The sequence below is a fragment of the Cyrtonyx montezumae genome, unplaced genomic scaffold (genome assembly GCF_038088225.1).
Source record: "Cyrtonyx montezumae isolate F1298 unplaced genomic scaffold, pur_monq_1.0 scaffold_3, whole genome shotgun sequence".
Classification (NCBI taxonomy): Eukaryota; Metazoa; Chordata; class Aves; order Galliformes; family Odontophoridae; genus Cyrtonyx; species Cyrtonyx montezumae.
Window position 1 is genome coordinate 2,111,122 of NW_027072034.1, and position 20,865 is coordinate 2,131,986.

At 47.3% G+C, this 20,865-nt stretch overlaps 1 protein-coding gene across 1 annotated transcript in view; it reads left to right on the plus strand.

Moving 5' to 3' along the window:
- Window positions 1-14,338, plus strand: part of TSC22D1 (TSC22 domain family member 1) — a 77,168-nt gene extending 62,830 nt beyond the window's left edge. The window contains 2 exon segments of the mRNA XM_065743983.1: window positions 12,235-12,286; window positions 12,940-14,338. Coding sequence (XP_065600055.1) covers window positions 12,235-12,286; window positions 12,940-13,197 — 310 coding nt within the window. The 3' untranslated portion in view covers window positions 13,198-14,338.
- The last annotated feature ends 6,527 nt before the right edge of the window (window positions 14,339-20,865 follow it).

A 20,865-nucleotide genomic window follows, 5' to 3' on the forward strand; every position in this document is an offset into this window, starting at 1 on the left:
TACTTCTAATAACTGGAGAATTAGCATCAAAAGGAGCTTGTGAATGTTGCCTTGCTGTTAAGTTGTCTCCGCGAATAGGGCTGAGGCATAAGGGAAGGTGTGCAGCGTTACCCAGCAGCATAGCTGCTTCTGCTAGACAAAGCAGCTGAGTGCACTCAGTAGTCCTGCATCATGTGTGCATGCATCTCATATCTATATAAAGATACGTTATCTATATGTAAAAATACATATCTCTCTGTGTATCTATACATCTATTTTTCACCTTTTTTCAAACTGACTCTGCCATGACTTCTGATAATCAGAGCAGATTTTAATATAAGCTCACAAAGAGGGCGAGAATGAAAATATAACTCTCACAGTGTCTTTCTATTTGTGTGGGCATTAGCTGATAGTACATATGTCTGTTTATATTTCATGATTTATGTTAGCACTTAAAGATTGGCTCTGAAAAACTGTTTTGTTTTTTTTTTTTCCCATGTAAGTTAACATGTCACGATCCTTCTGGCTACTGAGGAAACCCAGGTTTGAGTCAGAGCTGTAGAGAAGCTAAGCAGTGTATGGGTGAGATGTGCATAACTTATGGACTTTGTTTGTAGTGGTCTTGGTGCAACTCCTAGGATGATGGAGCTCCTGATAAAGAAACATCTTGTAATAGGAGAGGGAGGAGCAGAGACCATCCAAGTAAAAGGTTAAGAACTCTACTTTCATCGCTCTTCCACACCAACATACTTGTAATATGTATTTGTTTGCTTAGACACTCTGAGGAACATCTGTGACCACAGTGGTTATAGAGACAGACTGTCTTCCTTTCTGATGTGAACAATACAACTCTGGAGAGAGGGATGCACGTGGCACAGATGGCAAGAAGAGTGTTGAAGTTTGTAAGAAGAGCAGCTAGAAATCTGAAGCCTGTGAGTCCTGGTGCAGTTCTGTGGGGTACAGGTTCTCCTGAGCCTGCCTGCCACTCATGACAGTCCTACTACCATTAGCTGTGCAGGTCACAGAGCAGGGAAGAGAGGCTGTTAGGATAATTGCCTGGAGATGTGGTGGATGCCTCATAGAGTCATTAAGGCTGGAAAAGACCCCTAAGGTCATCTAGTCCAGTCGTCCACCTACCACCAGTATTGCCTATTAAACTACATTGCTAAGTACCAGCCTTGAAGATATTCAACATTAGACAGGACTGATCTCTGAACAGCCTGACCTAACTGAAGGTGTCCCTGTTCATCGCAGAGGATTGGACTAGATGACCTTTAAGGGTCCCTTTCAACTTGAACAATCTTGTGATTCTGTTCTGTGATGTGTAAGATGATGTTGCCAAGTTCATTAGAGGTCATTCCTGTGCTAAGTGTCTTGCTATGAAAGGATGCATGTGGATGTCACTTAAGCTGTAACTTCCATTTTAGTTCAGCTTTCTGGAATCAGTTTTGAACACTTCTCTAGTCAGCATGATGTTTCATCTTGTTAAAGAAAAATATTTCATCCTGACTATCGAAGTAATCAAAAAATCCTATCTCAAACTTTCTCATCCTTATAGTTGTTGGTGTCGATTATTTGTTTCCAGTTTACTGTTGAAAGTCCATGTGCTTCTACAAATTATTCCCTCTCTTTTTAAAGTGCCTGTACCGTGTTAGTCTTCGTTTGAAGCTTTAGAACGTAGATTTGTGCTCTCAAAACAAGCTGCATTTTTTGTAGTGCCTTTACACCTTACTTCTTCTCCGGGGGTTGAGGTACAATGCTCTGCAACCTGACTGATTCTACCTATGTGGGTTTTTGGAGGGAGTGCAAGGAGAAAGCTCAAGTTTGCCATGGCTGTTCCCATTTAAGTGCTGTGGGGAGTGGGATGGACTTGGTATAATGGGAGAAAAACAAATATTTTGAAGTATGACTTGCCTATTTCAATCTGCTTGGCATACTTTGAAAGAAATGTGATGCTCTATCCTTACAAGCAAGGTTTACCAGGCTCTGGGAAGACCAATTAAAGAAATTTTCCAGTACTTCACTCTGATGCCTCTTTAACTTATGTGAGCTCCCTCTTGGCTTTGGGAACGAGCAGCTAATCCTCTCTCTGGCCAGACCAAGGTGTTATTTGTGTTGATTTGTTTTCTTTCTGGTTCCTAGCCAAAAATACCATCTTTATGGCTGGGTTTATTGGTGCACATAGGTGGGGTTGGGCTTCCTCCTTCCTGTCTTTCCCTAAGCCTGGCTCCGTTTTGTTTTTATCTTGTAACACATGTGTCTGTTGCCATCAGTCATCTCTTCAGTGTCTCAGCAAGGCAGAGCAGAAATGCAGCTAAATAACAGCTAGCCATGCCCTGAGCTCAAGTTATTTGACCCTTCCTTTTTATTTATTTGCGATATATTCTTACAAGGCAAATCTACTGGAGGAAATGCATCTGTTATTGTTTTAGCAGCCATAGGTGAGCATAAGAAACATTTGTGAGGTTTTCGAATTGTGAGGTTGCCAAACTTGTTCACAGTGCAAGCTTTCACTGTGACAGAGAAAGAATGCTGAATGTGACTGTTGGTTGTATGGGAGTTGGACTAGATGCCCTTCAGAGCTCTTCAGAATAGGGGTTAGGCAGTGGTAGCTGCGCAAATAAGTTTGTAATCAGCGTGGTGTTACATTTGTACTAGAAGGCAGTAAGGTTCCTTACAGTGATTTGTTTCTATGAGGAGGAATACACAGTATTCAGTTGAGCGCTGAAGTGATACACAGCTTGGCGGAACAGGTGAGTTGTCTTAATCTGGTCTGCAGAAGGCTCGGCCGCATCGTGTCTGTAGGTTGTCATCCATAGTCCTTGTGGTGATAGCAGCAGGGCTGGGATTTGCCTGGGTAACGCATTTTTTCAGAGGGGCTGACCCAGTACAGTTAGTTCCATGTCTAATTACTGTTGTCATTAAGAGCTGGATCTTTGATCTGAGAAATAGTGTAGCTCAGCTCTTTCTCTAAGCAGTGTCAGCTACCTGTAGCAATTACCATATGCTTTCTGGAACGTGGGAGCTGGCTGAGTTAGAGGAATTGGCGCTGCTGAAAGCAGATGCATTGCTCTGAGATGTGAAAACCTAATCGTGAAGATTTTAATCGCTCTTGATGCTTTATGTAACAAAATCACGTGACCTCGAGATCTGTAGTGTCGTCACCATTTGCCCTTCTTGTTTTTGTTGATTGTGACCAACCACTATTAAACTCTGCCAACTTTGAATAGAAGCAAGTGGATAATCTTTAACGGGCAAGGCTTTGTGATTCTTGAAAGTGCTGCAGAGCTCAGCACTCGCGGTTAATAGTGGAATGCTAATGCTAATCCCACGGCTGCCAAGGATTGAAAGGTATTTCTTCAGGCTGTGGCTCTGGGAAAGCTAATCAGCAGGTACTAAATAGGTACATCAATGAAAGTGACATTTCTCCAGAAACGGGGCAGTGGCAGAATAACCATGAAAGTGTTATTCGTGGAACTGCAGCAACATCTAAAGAGGTATTTATTATGTTTTTTCGATGCTTGGTTTACTTGTGTCTCTTTTATTATTACAATGCTTTCTTGAACTATTTTCTTTGAGCAGCACTTAGAATTGCTTCTTCTAAACTTCAGTGTGTGGCACTTGTTAAAACCATTTCCAGCTATATTACTGGTTGGGAATACTGTGCTGTGCAGAGTGGTGTACTTACCAGCCATGAAAAATCTTTACTGCTATATTTAAAACAGCCACTGTGATAAAATCATGCTGGTTAGTGGGCTTTTTTCCTCCTCAAAAGCACAAGTCTTAACTGAGCTACTGCTTTACCAAAAAAGAATTGCAACATAATGTGAATCTTATTATCTCAACAAGTAAAGTTGTTGGATGTTTTTCAAGCCTGATGTTTAGTGTCTTCCACCTTGTCACGTACTTGAGGTTCAGTTGTCAGCCTTCTTAAGTGCTTGGGAAGGTGCTGAAATGCAGCTTGTTAACCTTCTGTTGCACGCTATGAAATGTGTATTGCATGCTTTATTTTGATCTGATACTTTTCTAGCATCTATAAGAAATATTGTGTAATTTGGTCGATGGGAGGAGGTGCTTTACACTGCTGATTTAATACATTGTGTGGGGGAAAGTACCTCAGACTGCACAGTTGTGCGTGCAAACAGCCTTCGGTGGGAGGAAATACAGAATGTGTTCCTCATAGGTTCAGACCTCCGCATTGGTGCTCTCGTCATGCTGTCAGAAATTTTAGACTAATAGTTAATGCGTTTTGCCTCATCACACTGTTTGTGTTTGTGCCTGCACAGAATAGCTTTTCTCTTTGAACACTGCCTTCTTTAAAAATAGAAATTGGTAGATTGGAAAGCCTCCTTTTTAAGTTTTAATTCTCTACAGCGGCCGACAGTTTCTGAACATATGCATGAACTCTGAAATGGATGTTCAGTTATGCCACATTAACTCATCTGGATGCCTGTGGAACCAGTGTAATGGAAATCTTTTATAACAGCAATTGAAAATAATGACAACGAGTATTTTACACTTGGGCAATGTATGTATGCAGCCGTAACCTCTGTCATTGTGTTACTGAACAAGAGATGTAGCACTGAGAAGGTGACTTCCTACCAGGAATCGGTGTATCTCACAGTGCACAGTGCAAACGTGATGGAGTAGAATAGAGGGGTGTGATTATTTGGTTTTCTTCGGCTTCTCTGTGTTGTTGGAGTGTTTTGCTATAACTCATTTCACTGATGGGGATAGCAGGAATGCTGTAGCACCTCTGCTGAAGCATGCTAGCTTCATACAGGAAGTTTGTGTGTTCTCTAGTATTTTTTAGCAGCCCATTTCCTGTTTGCTTCTCATGCTGTTGTTTACTTTACTTCTCTTGCACAGGCACGCTGTTTTTCTGGGTTAAGATTGTATGACTGTCACCATGGCTTGTGAATGAAGGAGAAACTCCTAACCACTTTTGCAGCTGTTCTTGGCTAATACTGCCAAGAACAGTTATTTTCCTTCCCAGACTGACCCTACTGTATGTGTAGGCCAAATCCAAAGAAGCATTTGCCCTTTTCCAGGTTAGACGCTTCTGGGAGGCTGAAGTTGTGTGCTGCTTGCTAGGAAAGAACAACAGGTCTCATTTCAAGCTCTCAGGATGCAACACTCAATGTTTTTTTGGATAAAGGGAGTGCTGAGTGCAGGAGCCAACTCCTAGATTTGTTAAGGTGTTGACTTGATTAAAATACGTGAAAAAATACTGGAGGCAGGAACAAAAGCTTCGATATGTCTTGTGCTGTTATATTTCGATTACTGTTGTCTGGACTTCAGGACCTTCCGTTTGTTTAGTGTACCATCCAGTCCTTGTGGTAATAAGCCCTGTCTGATACCAGGAGATAGAATACTTGCAGGCTGGTCCTTCCTACTAGTTTTACAAGGAAAGCTTTAATTCATCATTAGACAGATACTAAATAGATGCTCTCTAATACGTAAATATAAACCCAGAGATCTGTCAGCATCTTAAACTTCTGTCCCTAAAGGAAATTGTTCCTTCTACCTAAACCAGATCTCAGTCCTTCCCAGGATTGTTTCAGGTGTGCTGACATCTTTCAGTCCAGCAGTGTAACTCAGTTCCCCCCACTCCAGTCTCTGATTCATTTCAGTGGTGGTTCTTCAGTGCCTTGTTTTGAAGTGCTGAGCTCTACAGAAATGGAGCTGAGAAACAGGTTTGAGCAAATGAAGCGAAGGCAGGAGCCTGCTCACCTGCAGCAGTGCTGCCCTGTGACTCAGACGTTCACTTACAAATATTTTTGTTTGTAACTTGTCATGACTGCTTGTACTCAGCATGCTGATGGATGGATCCTTTTGCCTGCCCAGGGCCTCCAGCAATGGGCAGCAGTTGGGAAGAGGCAGAGAGGAATTCCCCTGCTGAGCACCTCACATGGTGTGAGTGGTGCCTCCCTGGATGGGAGGCTGCCTGAGATGGAGGAAATGGACCCAGGAGCTGTTTTGGACTCCCATGCATGACTATGTGGCTTGCTCATCTCACCCTTCCAATGCTGGAGCTGGTTTTGTTTTTGTGGGGTTTTTGTTTGCGATGACACCTTGAACCTTCACAGCTGAAAAAACAGCACTCTGGTCACTGGTTTCTGGAGGATTATGTTATCACTTCTGGGTGCCTGGTGGCCTATAGGAATGAGTTCAGACCTTGCTTTGTACGAAAGGCTCTTCAGATAACTTATAAAGTATATTTTAGGTAGTTATCTACTGAAGAAGTGTCATCAGCAATGTTGAGGGAGTGGACTGGACTGCTTCATAAGCAGGACACCGTTCATAAACTCAGGCAGCTCTGCGCAAAGACGATTACCCAGGTGTTGAATATGTATGAAATAATATGCTGTAATCTTTCCTTCGCAAGTTGTGTATTAAAAGATTAAGTTTATCTTCTGCTGTTTGCAGAATGTCTGGCTCAAGGGTGGCTAAATGTCAGTGCTCAGGATGCTTCCACAAGTCTCTACCTTCCAGTTTGTAAACGGAGAGCTTTGTAGGAAGCCTCTCTGTTCCTCTGGAGTAGCTGTAGGGTACTGGGGGGATGTTGAGCCCCAGCTGAAGGAGAATGAGGTCTGTGGGCCCTACAGCCTTTGTTCTGTAGATGATGTGGACCTGTGCCAGCCACTCACAGTCTCCAGTCTGGAAGGGGCTCCAGAGTCACATTCAAAATGTGCTGAGCTTGCACATCTGTGTTCTGGCTGCTCTGTGGTTCATGTGGGGCAGAACTGTGGGATAGAAATGCTGTGATAGAGTGAGCAGTGTTTCTCTTAAAGCCACGAGGTGAAGTCAGGTTGGATCAAAAAACTTACCTACCTATCTTCAGTTCATAGTTTTCAGCAGGTATTGTGCATTATTTCAAATCAATATTGCTTTACAATTTCTTCCTTGAGCGAGGAAAGCTGAAATGGAAGTATTACGGGGTTTCTTGCAGTCATGAGTCAGTGGGATTTGTGCTTATAAGCCCCTGAAAGTGTGTGTGGAGCGTTTTCCCAGTGCTGGCTGTAGCCATGTACCCTGATTCTCGGCACTCAGTTCTTCTTGTCCTCGTTCCCACAGGAAGGGGAAACAAAAGCACGGGCTGGGCAGGAAAAAGGCATCGTTCAGCAGATGGCTGACTCAGTGATTGATGAGGAGAGTGAGTCTTCGGGCTGCACTGCACAGTAAATCTGGTATTTCTTGCATGTTTGTGGAAATTCCCTCCCACTTCCTGAATGGGTGGAGGTACGTGGTTTTTGGTTCCTATAAAAGTTTCTATTCAGGTATAAACACACTGGAAACTGAAGCTGAGGGAGTGTAGGACATCTGGAGAGAAGCCCTATCAGCTTTGAATTCACCTTATCTTCAGAAATCGTGTATGGAAGAGAAGTCTGTCAGTGTGCAAGCTTCAGAAAGGACCATAACCATCTCTACGACTAACTTTGTTCCCCAGGAGGTGTCTTAAGATATCTCTGTGTGAAATACAGGCTCGGTTTCAGGCGTTGAATTGAAATGTTACCATCAAAGGAAAAACAATGTTCTGTGAGAAGTATACGCCGGCTGTTATGCCAAATAACTTCTTCGTGAGTGTGACTGAATTATTAACTTGTCTGGGATTTCCAATACAGCTTCGGGGGGCACGATTAGGAGAAAAAAAGGACAGGAAGTGGGAGAAAGAGGGAGGAAATAATTAGTGGTCTAAAAAAAAAAAGTGCAAAGGACACAGGTGCTTTGCAGGGCTTAGGGATGGGAAGTGGAAGGGATGAGGTCCATGCCCCCCCTCCACTCAGCACCAGCAAATGCTCCCACAGGTGTGACTTGGCTATGGCCAGGTGACTTTTCAGTGTCCTGAAAGGAAATAGGCAGAAACAGACTAAGACAGTACAGTGGCCCTTCACAGTCACAGGTGAAATGGGCTGTTTGGTTTTGAATGTGGCGATGAAATCACAGTGTGCTGTGCCAGCTGGGGTCAGGGGTGTGATGCTGTCCTGGAGCCCTTGCTTCACTGTGATGTTGAAACAGAGCCCACTGGGTGTGTGCAGAACAGGGTCTTTATCCCAGCTGTGCTGCTGGTAAGTCATCTGGGGGTGATCTCTCAATGTCCCAGGTCCCTCTCCCAGCACTGGAGTTGCTGTAAGTTGGTTCATATTTTCTTGTAGAGTGCTCTCAGAGCAGTAGGAGTGGAATCTCTGTTTATATCCAAATATTAATACAAACCTTTTATTTTGCCAACATTAAAACAAGTAGATTCATTATAATTTTCTCATTAAAATAACTGGGTTTGACTTTGCAATTAGTTCCCTGTAAAAAAAAAAATATATATATCCTCAGAGGAGCCAGTGAGCACCACTCCTTGTTCATCTTTTGATCTTCCATGGCTTTCTCCTTGCCTCCAAATGCACCCCGCTGCCTCCCAAGCCGTGTGCACAGCAGGATGCCTGTGTGTGTGTACTGTGATGGAGATGCTGCCGGGTTATTTCCAGAAGCCCAGTGGGGCATGTGTATTCTTTCCTCTGAGTATTTATTTAGCTTTGCTTGCACATCTGGCAACAACAGCAAAGCAAAGCACACACAGAGGACATCACTTTGCTAGCAAAAGATCCTGAGTAGCTTTCCCCTGTTTTGTGTGCGTGTTTTTCTTAGGTGTAAAACCAACTTCCTCAGAAACCAAGTTACAGGTGCAAGTGTCTTTATTACTCTGTGGGAGAAAAGGCAGTTAGAAAAATGGAAGACCTTCTTGTTACTGGATGCTGCTCTGTTTATTTAGAGAGATGGACATAGAAACGTGCAGAAGTCAAACCGGAGGATAAAGTACCCGTTGGCCAATGGAGCTGACTTATTGGCTTGGTGTTGTTAAACAAAAACCATAGCTGCAAGTTGGAGGCTGGAAGAAGGAGCTGGCTGAGATTTTGTGCTCTTAATTTAGGCTTTCTGAATGTTTTTGCTTTTCTTCGTGGCCCTTAGTGTTGAAAAAAACATTCTGACTTAGTGAGAAGAAAACCTCTCTGTGCAGCTTCTTCACTCTTTTACCCTCATTGAGATGAGGTCAGTAACCCTTCAGCCCTTGATTTTAACTGTAGCCAGAGCCATCTCTGAGTTGTTACTTGGAGCAGTTTTCTGAAGTTTGATACTGTAGAGGTTGCTGCTAACACATAGCTTTGAACTGTGGAACGTTCCAGCAGAATACTACTTTGTCATTTACTGTCTTGTAGAATCCAATTACTGTGGTATTCTCTTGAGTAATTAACACTTTTTATTTAACCTTCTGAGCTTTTCCACTGTTCCAGTTGAAAGCTGCAGTCCACGTGATGTGAGCCTGTCTTTATGGGGTAAGGCGAAGGCGTGCTATGATGGGAACTGTTTGCTAGTGTGGTTCCTCTGTTTGCAGCATAGTGTGGAGATGTAGTTGGAGTTTAGGAGACGCTTGCGTGGGACATTCAGTGGTGGCATGTGAAGGAAGCATCCATTGGTGAGGCACTTGCAAGGTACAGTGCTTTGTAATGAGCAACCAGGATATGCCAATGCAGAGCTGTGTAGAGACAAAGTGGTTCCGTGCTGCTCCTCATTATTTGCTTACAATGAAAAGCACTTCACAAGGAGTGCTTAGTGTGATTGAATTGAGACGAGAGGAAATAATGGGAGCAACAGATCTAAAGCACTGCAAATTGTGAAGTTTGCTAAGAAAAAAGAAAATGTTTGGTTGTGGCATATGTTTCAATGTAAGCAGGTAATTTCTTTCTGAGTACCGTAGCGTGCCTGTGAGCTGAGCTGAGCACCACATTGTGTTCTGCCACTGCTGAGCACATGTCCCTCTGTGTGTGCCCAGGGATCAGGGTGGCCTGGTGTGGCTTTGCAGGGAGAGGAGCTCTGCTGAAGGAGCAAGGGCAGCCCTTCTTGTTTCTGCAGCCAGGAGGTGGATGTCTGTGACTAAAATGCTGCCTTGTGTCCCTGAGTGAGATGTTGGAGGTGGTGAGAAGGCTTTGGTTGACAAGCACATCACCTCCCTGTCTCTCTTCTGGTGCTGGGGGGTAGTGAGCAAGTCCAGATGGCATCCCATGGTGGGATGGCAGGAGAGAAGGCAAGTTGACGAGCAGGCAAGGAGAAGGGGATTTTGGAGGACTTCCTTTCCTTAGCTCTTCTGTAGGTTGCTTTCTTTCCTGTATAAACATAAACTACAGCAAAACCCGGCCTTTAAAGCTGGTGTCACACCTCTGCTCTGGTTGGGTGAACAAAGGGAAGGACCTGGGTGATGATTTTAACTCAGATCTGAGGGGAGGCCTGATATGGCGGCTGCAGCTCTCACAGCTCTCACAGCTCTGCACAGCTCTCACACAGAGCGGAGGGGCAGCGCTGAGCTCTGCTCTGTGACAGCGACAGGGCCCGAGGGAATGGCATGGAGCTGTGCTGGGGAGGGGCAGCTGGGGGTCAGGGACAGGGTCTGCATCACAGGGCCCGAGCTTCTGGAGTTCAAGGAGTGTTTGAACAACGCTCTCAGACATAGGGTCTGACTTCTGAGTGATACTGTGTGCAGCAGTCAGGAGCTGGACTCGATGGTCCTCGTGGGTCCCAATATCCCAAATTGGAATATTCTGTGATCCTGAGTGCTGACATGTTCCTCCTCCCTTTCAGATGTTTGGGATGGAGGCAGCGCGTGTCATCTTTGCTGTTCCCTAGATGATCCGGGAGCCTGCTGCTTTCCCAGCCATAAAGGGACACTTAGGAGTGTCTTTTCTATGGGGTGGGCCAAGCAGAACGTGCGTGTGGGGGCACAGTCCTGCTTGCGCAGCTGACAGCTTTGTTGAATCACAGCTCAGGCTTGTTGGCAGCTAAAAATAAAGGGAGGAATTTGCTGAAAGCCCACTGAAGTTAATGGAATATGGTTAATTCCCTTTAAGCGGGAACGGGACTGAGGCTCGTATCTCTTATTCACGAGGATTTATTAATACAGATTAGAAGCGGGCAGCGTTGTTTGTTGTTAATTTAGCCTGAGGATGACGTCATTTCGCTGTCATTATTAAATGGCATCATGCCACTTATTTCATAACGATCAATCACGGTGGCAGCGGTGCTAACCATCCTAGAATTGCAGCCGTGGCTCTATTTTGACATGTGCCAGTGGCAGTGCATGCAAGCACCCGCTGCTGTCCCGCGGCGGGACGCTGATAATTCACTTCTCATTGTGCCCGACCCCAGAGCAGCAGACGCTGGTGCGGGCGGTAATCTGGGGCGGATGCTGCAGCTACGCAGGTGCTATATTTGGCCTTAAGGTGATTATTGGGTGCCTTCAGCTTCGCGCTGAGAGCGGCGCCCGCGGTGCGCGTGGGACCACCGCGGACACCCGAAGGGGTCTTCAGTTTTTCCTGAGTTGCTGAGGCTTCAAGGGCCACAGGAGCGGTGTCCGCCGTGCGGCAGCCCCGCACGCGTGTCCCGGGGAGCGGCTGTGCAGCCGCGGGGCCGATAGGTGGCGGTGTCGGCGCGGTAAGGGGCCGTGCCGCCGGGCGGGCTTCCCCGCGCCTCCTTCGCCGTCGGTAATTTGGTGTTTCTGTAACGATCGCTCGCGATGCTTTCGCTGTTATTTTGCTTTCATCCCTTCCATTCTCGCGGGCGGGGAGCCGCGCTCTGCTTCGCGACGCTCCCAGCGGGAGCGCGAGCCCTGCTCCGCGTGTCCGCGCCCCCCACGAGTGCGGGGCCGTCCCGCGTGGGCGCCGCGGGGCGCTGCCGGACGGAGCGGGAGGAGCGGGATGGAGGGGCTCTGCCAGTGGGCGGGGCGACAGGCTAATGAGATGCCGAGGGGGCGGGCCCGCGCGGCGGCTCGGCCAATAGGCGGCGGCGGCGGCGCATAAATTATAGGGGGGGCCGGGATGGCCAGGTTTTGTGCGGCGCGGCGGAGCGCTGACCCCGGAGCTCGCCCAGCGCAGCCCCGCCGCCGGCCGCCCCGCGCAGCCCCGCAGCCCCGCCCCGCCCCGCGCGTGTGCCCGGGGAGCAGGGCAGCGCTCCCGGCCGCGGTCGCATGAATGCCCAATGTTGTAGACCGGTGGCAATGGATCTAGGAGTTTATCAACTGAGGCATTTCTCTATTTCTTTCCTCTCGTCCCTGCTGGGCACCGACAGCTCCTCCCTGAGGCTCGACAGTAGGTAAATACGCGCCGCGGGCGGGCGGGTGCCTTTGTCCGCGGGGCCGCGGCATCCCGCACTCTGCTCCGCGTCCCCGCGCCGCCTCTAACGCGCCCCGTGCGCTTCTCTCTGTGTCTCCCGCAGCTCCTCCGGTGCGAGCGTGGTAGCCATCGATAACAAGATCGAGCAGGCCATGGTACGTACCGCCGGGGACGCGGGGTTGGGGAGCGGTGCCCTCACTTACTGGTTTTCGGGTCTGTTTTTTTTTTTTTTCTCCCACCTGATTTCTACTTATTATTTTTATTATTATTCGGCTCCTTAACGTTTTCACGGCTGTTGTTTTTTGAACTCTCCTCCTCTCCCTCCACCCCCCGCCGCTGCCCCGCGCATCCCCGCCTTGCGCCCGCCCGGCGCGGATCGGAGCGGAGAGGAGAGGAGCGGAGCGGAGCGGAGCGCCCCGGCCCGGCCGCCCTTTGTTGGCTGAGCGCAGCCCCGGAGCCGTTCTCACGGGAGCCTCCGCCGACTGTTGCTAGGCAAACTCCGAGCCTTTAACTCCCGGCTATAAATAACTCGGCCGCTCATTGGCCGCCCCACGCCCTGACGTCACCAGCGGCCGCGCACGGCCGGCGGGAGGGAGGGAAATGCGGCAACCTGCGCCCAGAACTGGCTGCAGCCGGTGCGCGGGGGGCGGGGAGAGGGGCGGGACCACGGGGGGCGGGGGCGGGGCCAACGATTCCTCCCCCCCCCCCCCCCCCCCCCCCCCCTCTCCCTCCCGTCTGAGGCGCACGTGTGCAGCGGGACCCGCGCCCCCGGCCCGCCCCCTGACGCCTTGCCCGCCTGTTCCTGCAGGACCTGGTGAAGAGCCACCTGATGTACGCCGTGCGGGAGGAGGTGGAGGTCCTGAAGGAGCAGATCAAGGAGCTGATAGAGAAGAACTCGCAGCTGGAGCAGGAGAACACGCTGCTCAAAACGCTCGCCAGCCCGGAGCAGCTCGCCCAGTTCCAGGCGCAGCTGCAGACTGGTTCCCCGCCATCCTCTGCCCAGGCGCAGGGCACGGCGCAGCAGCCCGCCCAGCCTGCCTCACAGGGCTCGGGGCCCTCAGCGTAGCCATGGGCAGCACTGCCACCCCGCCGGCCTCTGGACTGCCCGCAGCAAGGGCTGGTGGCGTGCGGCCCATCCCTGGCACCTTGTAGGACTCCGCGCCCCACACCACCGCGAGGGGCTCCCCGCACTCATCTGCCTCCCTCCTTCCCTCCCCTCTGGCTCGAAGGAGGCTCTGTTCTTAGGTTGTTCGAGTGAAACAAACTTTTTCCAGAGAATTAGCACGAGGATGCTGGGACGCGAGCAGCTTCAGCAGGTGGCTGAGACACGAAGCTGCATGCCTGAATCTTTTTTTTTTTTTTCCTGTTTGTTTGTTTGTTAGTTTGTTTTTAAATCTTCTGCTCATCCAGTGATGCGACCCATAAAAGTGCTTTTCCAGCTTGGAAACTTGAAGAAATAGACTGGAGCGAAAAACAGAGTGATGGCTCAACCCCCCCCATAGTGCACCTGGGTTCCGAGTGAGGACTGGTGCGTAGGACCTCAGAGGAAGAGGGAGAAAGGTAAACTCAGTGTTTAACACTTAACTGTCACCTGAAACCTTAAGTGCAAATATTTGCACCGTTTTCTGAAGCAGTGGACAGGTGCATAAAGCTGTATTATATATAAAAGGCAGGTAGGTGACGTACAGTCGGGTCATAGGAGAATTACAATGAAGGTTATTTACCTACTGTATATTTGTGTATTTAGTGTAATTACTTTGTAAAATAGCAAACTGTAACTATTTAGGTTGTACAGATTGAGGTTTAGTTGTTTCATTGGCTGATTTGAAGAAGTTTGGAAAGTTTTTTTTGTTGTTTTTTTTTATGCTACATGAATAAGAATGCACCTACGCAACTGTTCAGAATTTGGCAGATTTATGCTGTTTGTGTAACTTCTGAAGTTCCCTGGCTGCTGATTATCTTGAAGTAAATCTTTGTTCATTGTAGTTTGGTTCAAGACAGGAAAAACCACTCCAAAAATTACCAAGCCCCGCTAACAAAGAATTAAAAAAAGAAAAAAAATTGGATTTCCCAGTATGAATTTTTGCATATGATCTGTATAGTAGTATGCATATGTTTATGTGCATGTTCTCTAAACAGTTGTAACACGTCAATGTATTTAACTGTTGCACTTGTCAACTTTCAATAAAGCATACAATGTTGATAAATCACCGTTTGCATATTGTAATAATGTTAACTGCAGTCGTTTGGACATGTTGCAATCGGGCTTGGCATGAGCAGACCAGGAAGCAGTGCTGAAATACCAGGAGCCTTGAGTGCTTTCCCCAGGCTGTGAGCAGAAGAACACAAGCAGCACCCGTGCTGGCAGCCACCCTGCAGCTCAGCGTGGCTGGTGTGGGGGCATCACATCTACAGCCCAAAGGAGACTTGGGCTGCAACTTGTGGATGTCTGAGTATACCTCGTTTTCACACCCATAGCTCTTGCCTTGATTCTTTGTTGTTGTTTGTGAGCTGAAATTGTATGAACTTGACACGTGGTATGATACCTACGTTTTTGGATTGCGGAGGAGGACTTCCAGTTCTGCATGAAGATAAGTTTTCCTCCACTTTGGAAAAAAATGCTTCTTTCCTCTTCAGTAATCACAATTATAATATGGCCAAACCTTCAAACTACAGCTCTACAAGAGAAAGGCTGCAGATACACCGTGGCTGTAGCTTGTGGCTGGGATAGTGGAGGGGTTTATAGCTTTACAGCAGGTGCTATGCAGTGGTGTTAAGGATATGAATCCCAGGTACTTGCAGTATTCATTGCTGATAGAATATAATGTGGTCAGTCCTTGACAGAAGAGCTTGAAAGCATTCAACTTTTAGGAGGGTGCTGGAATTTTGCTTAAAATGTGAAGGTTAATTATAAAGAAGTTATAGAGAGTCTTCTACACAATAGCCTACAGAAGCACGAAGAGAGACAGTTCTTGGGGAAGTGCAGTCTTTGAGAATAAGTAGGTGTAGCAGAGGAAATGAGAAGGCAGTGGGTTCAAAGTCAGGGCAGACCATCTTTTTCTGTGAGTTAAGGCTAAATTTGCGTGTTGGGTTCAGGTCACGCAGAGGTTCACTCACTGCTTTGCTGTGCTACAGCACAGCTTGTTGTGTTACCCATCCTGGGATCAGCGTATCAAAGCAACTGCATGAGTGTGTCCCTGTGGGAATGTGAGCTTTAATTCGTAGTTTGCATTCTCAAGGTTTCAGTATGTAATTTAAAAGGGGTCTTAATGAGCAAACAACTGAGGGAAAGGCTGGGTGCTTTTTTTTTTTTTCTGCCGGATTAAGCTAAAATTAGAAATTGATGATAGCCTTTGTGGCAGAACAGCACTTGAATTATCTGAATCTGACAAAAGGAATGCTAATTCTGGTGCTTTGTAAGTGGCTTAATTGTCTCCAGTTGCCTTTATATTCTGAGTGTCTGGAGCACTTCCAGGCAGTAATGTTGAGTACATAAAAAGTTGATGTTAAGGTGCAGATAGGCCTTTTCACCCGCCTCGCTCACCAAAATTTGCAAACAATGTTTTATGCTCAGAAATGAGGTTGACCTCCGGATTCATTTCTTCATTTAAAGAGCAATCTGAGCGTATTCAGGATTGTATTTTTTTCCCAGCTGTTCTTTAACATGGTGTCGTGAAGCTTGGAGGCTCTATGTTAGGTAACCCACCGATGATTTTAGTCTGCCGTGCTTCACTGTTGGCCGATCTGGGCATTTATTCTTTGCAGGATTGCTTTAATTGTTTCAAAGGCACAGAGCCAGCTTCTGGGGCTGTTCATTGGATTGCTGAAGTTAGGCAGCAGAACTTGGTGCGGAGATGGTGTTAGCAATCGCTCTGTCAAAACCAAAGCCTCTCACTGAAACAGACTCCATTTGACCAAAATTTCACTTGAGACCAAAACAAAGAGTGGACTTCTCAGCTTGTCGTGTTGTAATACTTCTGGAATGAATTGTTTCGATTTTTGCTTTTGTTCTATAACAAATCATTTTTCAGAGCGCTTTAAATCAAGTGGCCTCAATAGCCAAGATCTGGCAAGTAATTCTAAGACAAGTCCACGTTGTCTGCGTTCTGAAGGTTTTGTTAATGCTTCAGAAGGAGAAAGTAGGTTCCGTGACTGCCTGAAAGCTGTCGGGAGAGCAAGGAGACCAGACCATACCTGCAGCACTGCAGTGAGCACTGTGCCTAGAGATGCCTCTCCCTAATTCTTATGCAAAAAATCAATGCCTGGAAGGCAGCTTCCCGTCCTTCAGCTGGAGAAAAAACCCAGCGAGGCTACTCTCGGGAATTACCACCCTTGGTTTCTGTAGCTCCAGCAAATCTACTGAGATTAATACCAACAAGTTTCATCATCGTTTATTTGTGGATGGAATAGCAGTACTCGAGCGTAGCGTAACATAACATCTTGAGTAGTAACAGCAGTTGACATGTTGAAATACTCCTTGCTTTTTCTCTTCTGGATGATGTGTTTTAACTTTCTGGAGAGTTTTCTGCTTGGGATGGACCCGGAACAAATTGCAAATCTGAGGTGTGAGGCTGGAAGTCTGCCCAGCTCCAGCCCTGCCGGTCAGCATGGCTTCAGATGTACAGAACTGAGCAAGAGTGACTGCTGGAGGGAGCTCCAGGGAGGCCTGGACGTGTTGTGTTTGAGGAGACCAAAAAACACTTGCTGCTGGCCAAACCCTTCTGCTGTGATGAGTAAGCAGGAAACTTCCGACTGCGTTTACTTTGTACTGAGCTAGGCCAATAAACAGCGTGGCTGAAAATCCTAGGGCAAGGAGTTTCCAGCAGACCCTGGCAGCTGCCCTCCTGAATCAGGGTCCGGGTTCCAACAGGAGCAAGGCCAAGCTCAACAGTGAAGTTAAAAGCCAGACTGTGGAGAAACTAACTTCCTTACATTGTGAGTACATCAAAAAAGGGCAGCAGTTCAAAAGGGAAAATGAGCAAACCTGCAAGGACTTTCCTTAAAACTCTCAGCCCCAGGTTGTTGTTCCTTGAGATGACCTCGGGGGAGCTGAATGAGAACAAGAAGCACGAGAGAAAGCACAGTGAGACATGGCCAAGGGGTCCCCAGAAACTGCTTGAGTGAGGCCAGCTGAGCATAGGGAAAGCAATTCTCTGAAACCTTGTTCTTGGGCTGAGCCAGATTTTTAGGTCATTTTAAAGTTTGATTCTTCAGCTGCCTTGGGTGGGGGTGGCTTTTCAGTGATGTGGATGTAGTGATACATATTGGATGTGGTTCAAGTTGTCATGAGGTGGAGGAGAAAAAAAAGGTCACAATGCTTTAGTTTCAGTCTGCTAGTGTGGATGGGCTGAGAGCTCTGAGGGCTCCGTGAGATCTGAGGGGGCTTCATGAGATCTAGTGTGTGTGAACTCAGGACAAATCCTCCTGAATTGGTTACTCCTCTTGGGAGTAACCAATGGCTTTAAATTGGAAGAGGGTAGATTTAGAATAGTTATTAGGAAGAAATACCGTACTGTGAGGGTGCTGAGACATTGGAACAGCTTGCCCAGAGAGGCTGTGAATGCCCCCTCACTGGAAGCATCGAAGGCCAGGTTGGATGGGGCTTTGTGCAACCTGGGCTAGAAGGATGTGTTCCTATAGCAGAGGGGTTGGAACTGCATGATCTTAGAAGTCCCTTCCAACCCAAACCACTCTGATTCTGTAAGGACAGAGAATAAAAAGGGTCAGCATTTAAAATCAAAAACCAAACCTGTCTGACCTTCAGAAAGGGCAGCAGATCTGTTGTTTGTCAGAGAGCATGGGAAATGGGGGAGAAGAGTTTGTAGATTATTTAAATCACGGTCAGTTGCTTTCCAGTCTATACTCGGGATCTTCAGTAGCTAGAAGCTTGGTATTTGTGCCAAGCTTTTGAATCTCAAAAAGAAAATCTTGTTTAGAACGTCTGCCTGCTTTGTGCTCCCTGAGGAGGCCACAGTAAGTGGTCATTCTTCCTTCCATTAGTTTTATTACTGAGAGCAAGCCTGTTCTCCCTCTCTGTTGCTGCTGCCTTTAATCAAAGCCTTGCTCCCAGATAACCATCAGAAAAGACATCTGCAATTCAATTAGATCTGTGCTTATACTCCCAGACTCCTTGAAGCCAACCGCTGCTGGAGCACCATGCCCTCAACATTGTGCTCGCTGTGGCTGCAGCCTGTGGGGCTCTGCTCTGGCACTTGGCCCCTTCTGCCTTCTCTGTGGGCTCAACCTCCTCCTGGGCCTCTGGCCTACCAGTGTGTGCAGGGGCTTGAGACGAGGACCTGTGTCTCATAGGAGGCTCTTAGGAGTGCTTCCTCCATACCAACACAAGTCTGACTCCTTTCTTCTCGTGGACCTCAGCCTGTAAAAGCCTATCCCCTGTTGGTGGCTGCCTTCGTCTCCAGACTTGAACGCTGAGCATCTGTGAGGAATGGCTCTTCAGAAATACTTCCTTGATCTCCTCCGTGAGCTGCTGCCCGTGTGATGATGTGTTCCTTAGAGCTGGTTTTTAAGGCTCACAAAATCACAAGTGAGAGGAGTCAGAAGAGAGGTTTGTGTGGGCTTCCGTTTAGAAAAGATGCTGTTGTCAAAAACCCCAAACCAGAAGAGAAGAGAAAAGCAAAGGTGAGTGGTGGGAGTGGATGTGGTTTGCAGCTTGCTGCAAGCTTTGCTTCTTTCAGTTCTTTGCTTCTTGGAGTGGCAGATGGAATACTTCCTTGGGAGAAAAAGCAGATGTGGATCAGACCCATAGAGCTGACCTCACCGCTGATGGATGAGGATTGCTGTGCTTCCTGGATCTGGGGGCAGAACGGAGACTGCTGTACCTCACCACAGTCGTGCCAGGAGGTTGGATGTGTCTGCTTTGAATTTGAGGTCGCGTTTGTCATTTCCTTCAAACAGAATTGTGACATTAATTCTCTTGGCTGCAGTAGATGCTGCTCTGCTTTAGTGTTCCCACAAAGCACACGGTCCAGCTTCAGGAGAGGACAAGGGCAGTGTGCAGCAGTGAGAATACTCAGCAGCACCTTGGTCAGATGGCTGCTACCATTCTCTATCTGCCCTTTATAAGGGATCCATTCCAATTGGGACAATACAAGTGCTTTGAGACTGTCAGCATGAGATAAGAGTATGGAAATGTAGATACTTGTAGATAGTGTAGGAAAATGTGGCCTAGTTCTTCTTCCCATCTCCATAGGCTTCACCGTCAAACCTGATTGGGAATAGTGGTGGCTCAGGCTCAGTCATGTTCTTAATGAATGCCAGCTATCAGTGTAATGGATTTGTGTGTAGGACCTGAGCCAGGACAGCCTGTTTTCTCAGAAGCCAATTTACTGTTTTCTCAGAAAGCAGTTTACTTCTTAAGGGCCACAAATGCACTTGAGCTTTTCAAGGAATGCCAGGGCATGTAGGAAAAGCTGAAGCAGCTCCAGCCTATTATAGATATGAATAAAATATGGCCGGGGGTGCTAAGACAGATCTGGGGTACAGGATGACTGTGAGAATGACTTGTTGGATACCAGCTTCTGTGTTGGAGAAGTCATAGCTGAACAGTGTCTTTACTGCAGCCCTGAACAATTGGCATTTGGTGGCCTTGGTAGCCCTGTGAGGTCCCCTTCCTAGCAGGGGCAGGATCCTGAAATGGGGCCTGGCTTAGTGAGAACAGGTTTGTGGAGCTGTTCTGACCTCCTGGTATTCATACTGCCTGGGGCAAGTGAGGATGCAGCCTTATCTACTCCAGGACTGGCTCCCAAATCCCTGTGGGATAAAGAGATCTTAACATTCTTATTACATTTTTACTGCCTGGACATGGCCCTAGGCATCCTGCTCTGGTTGTCTCTTCTGGAACAGGGGTTGGACCACACTGACCCAGAGGATCCTGCCAGCCTCAGCTGTGCTGTGAGTCTGTGGCTTTTAATAAATGAAGAGGAATGTCAAAGGGGGAAGGGAAGTCTGCAGTGGGCCCCTATTTGTTTCACAAGGCTGCCAGTGGAGGTCTGGGGATATTTCTAGGGAGTGTTTCCCAGCTCATTGCTGCAGTCTGTGTATCTGCACCATGCCTTCCCCTTGCCTGCTGACTGGAAAGCCCCATGGAATATGAGAGAGTATTTGAGTAGCCCAGGGAAAATGACTTTATCCACATTTTTTATTGGTGATGGTGCTGCTGTCTTCCATCCTCTTGCTGAAGTACTGTTCCCAGCATTGGAGACAGAGGCAACAGCACTGACACTTCCATGATGGAAGTGGAAATCAGCAGGGTGCTAAATGACGTTTACAGAAGGGTTGGATCCTTTCCTTTTTCCCCAAATAAACTTAAGGTGTAGGCATTTGAATTAATGGGTAGGAATGAGAAATGTGGGGAAAAAAAAGACAACAAAACAAAAAACAACCCCAAACCCACCAAACTGACAAAAGCTACATTCACCCAAACCCAAATAAACAAAAAACACCCTGCAGTATCTTAGAATCATAGGGGTTGGAAGAGACCTCAAGAGATCATTGAGTCCAACCCCCTGCCAAATCAGGTTCCCTACACCAGGTAAAGGTGAGGGCTGTTCTGCCTGTGCTGGTTTTTGTTGGCTTTGGTCATGAAAATGTATTTCAGAAGCTACTGTTCCTATTAATCTGTACAGTACCACTGATGTTGCTACAGTTGAAACAGTGCTTTCCGCTCAGTGTCGTTTTCATCTTACCCTCACCTGGGTTATTGGTGAGGGCTGAC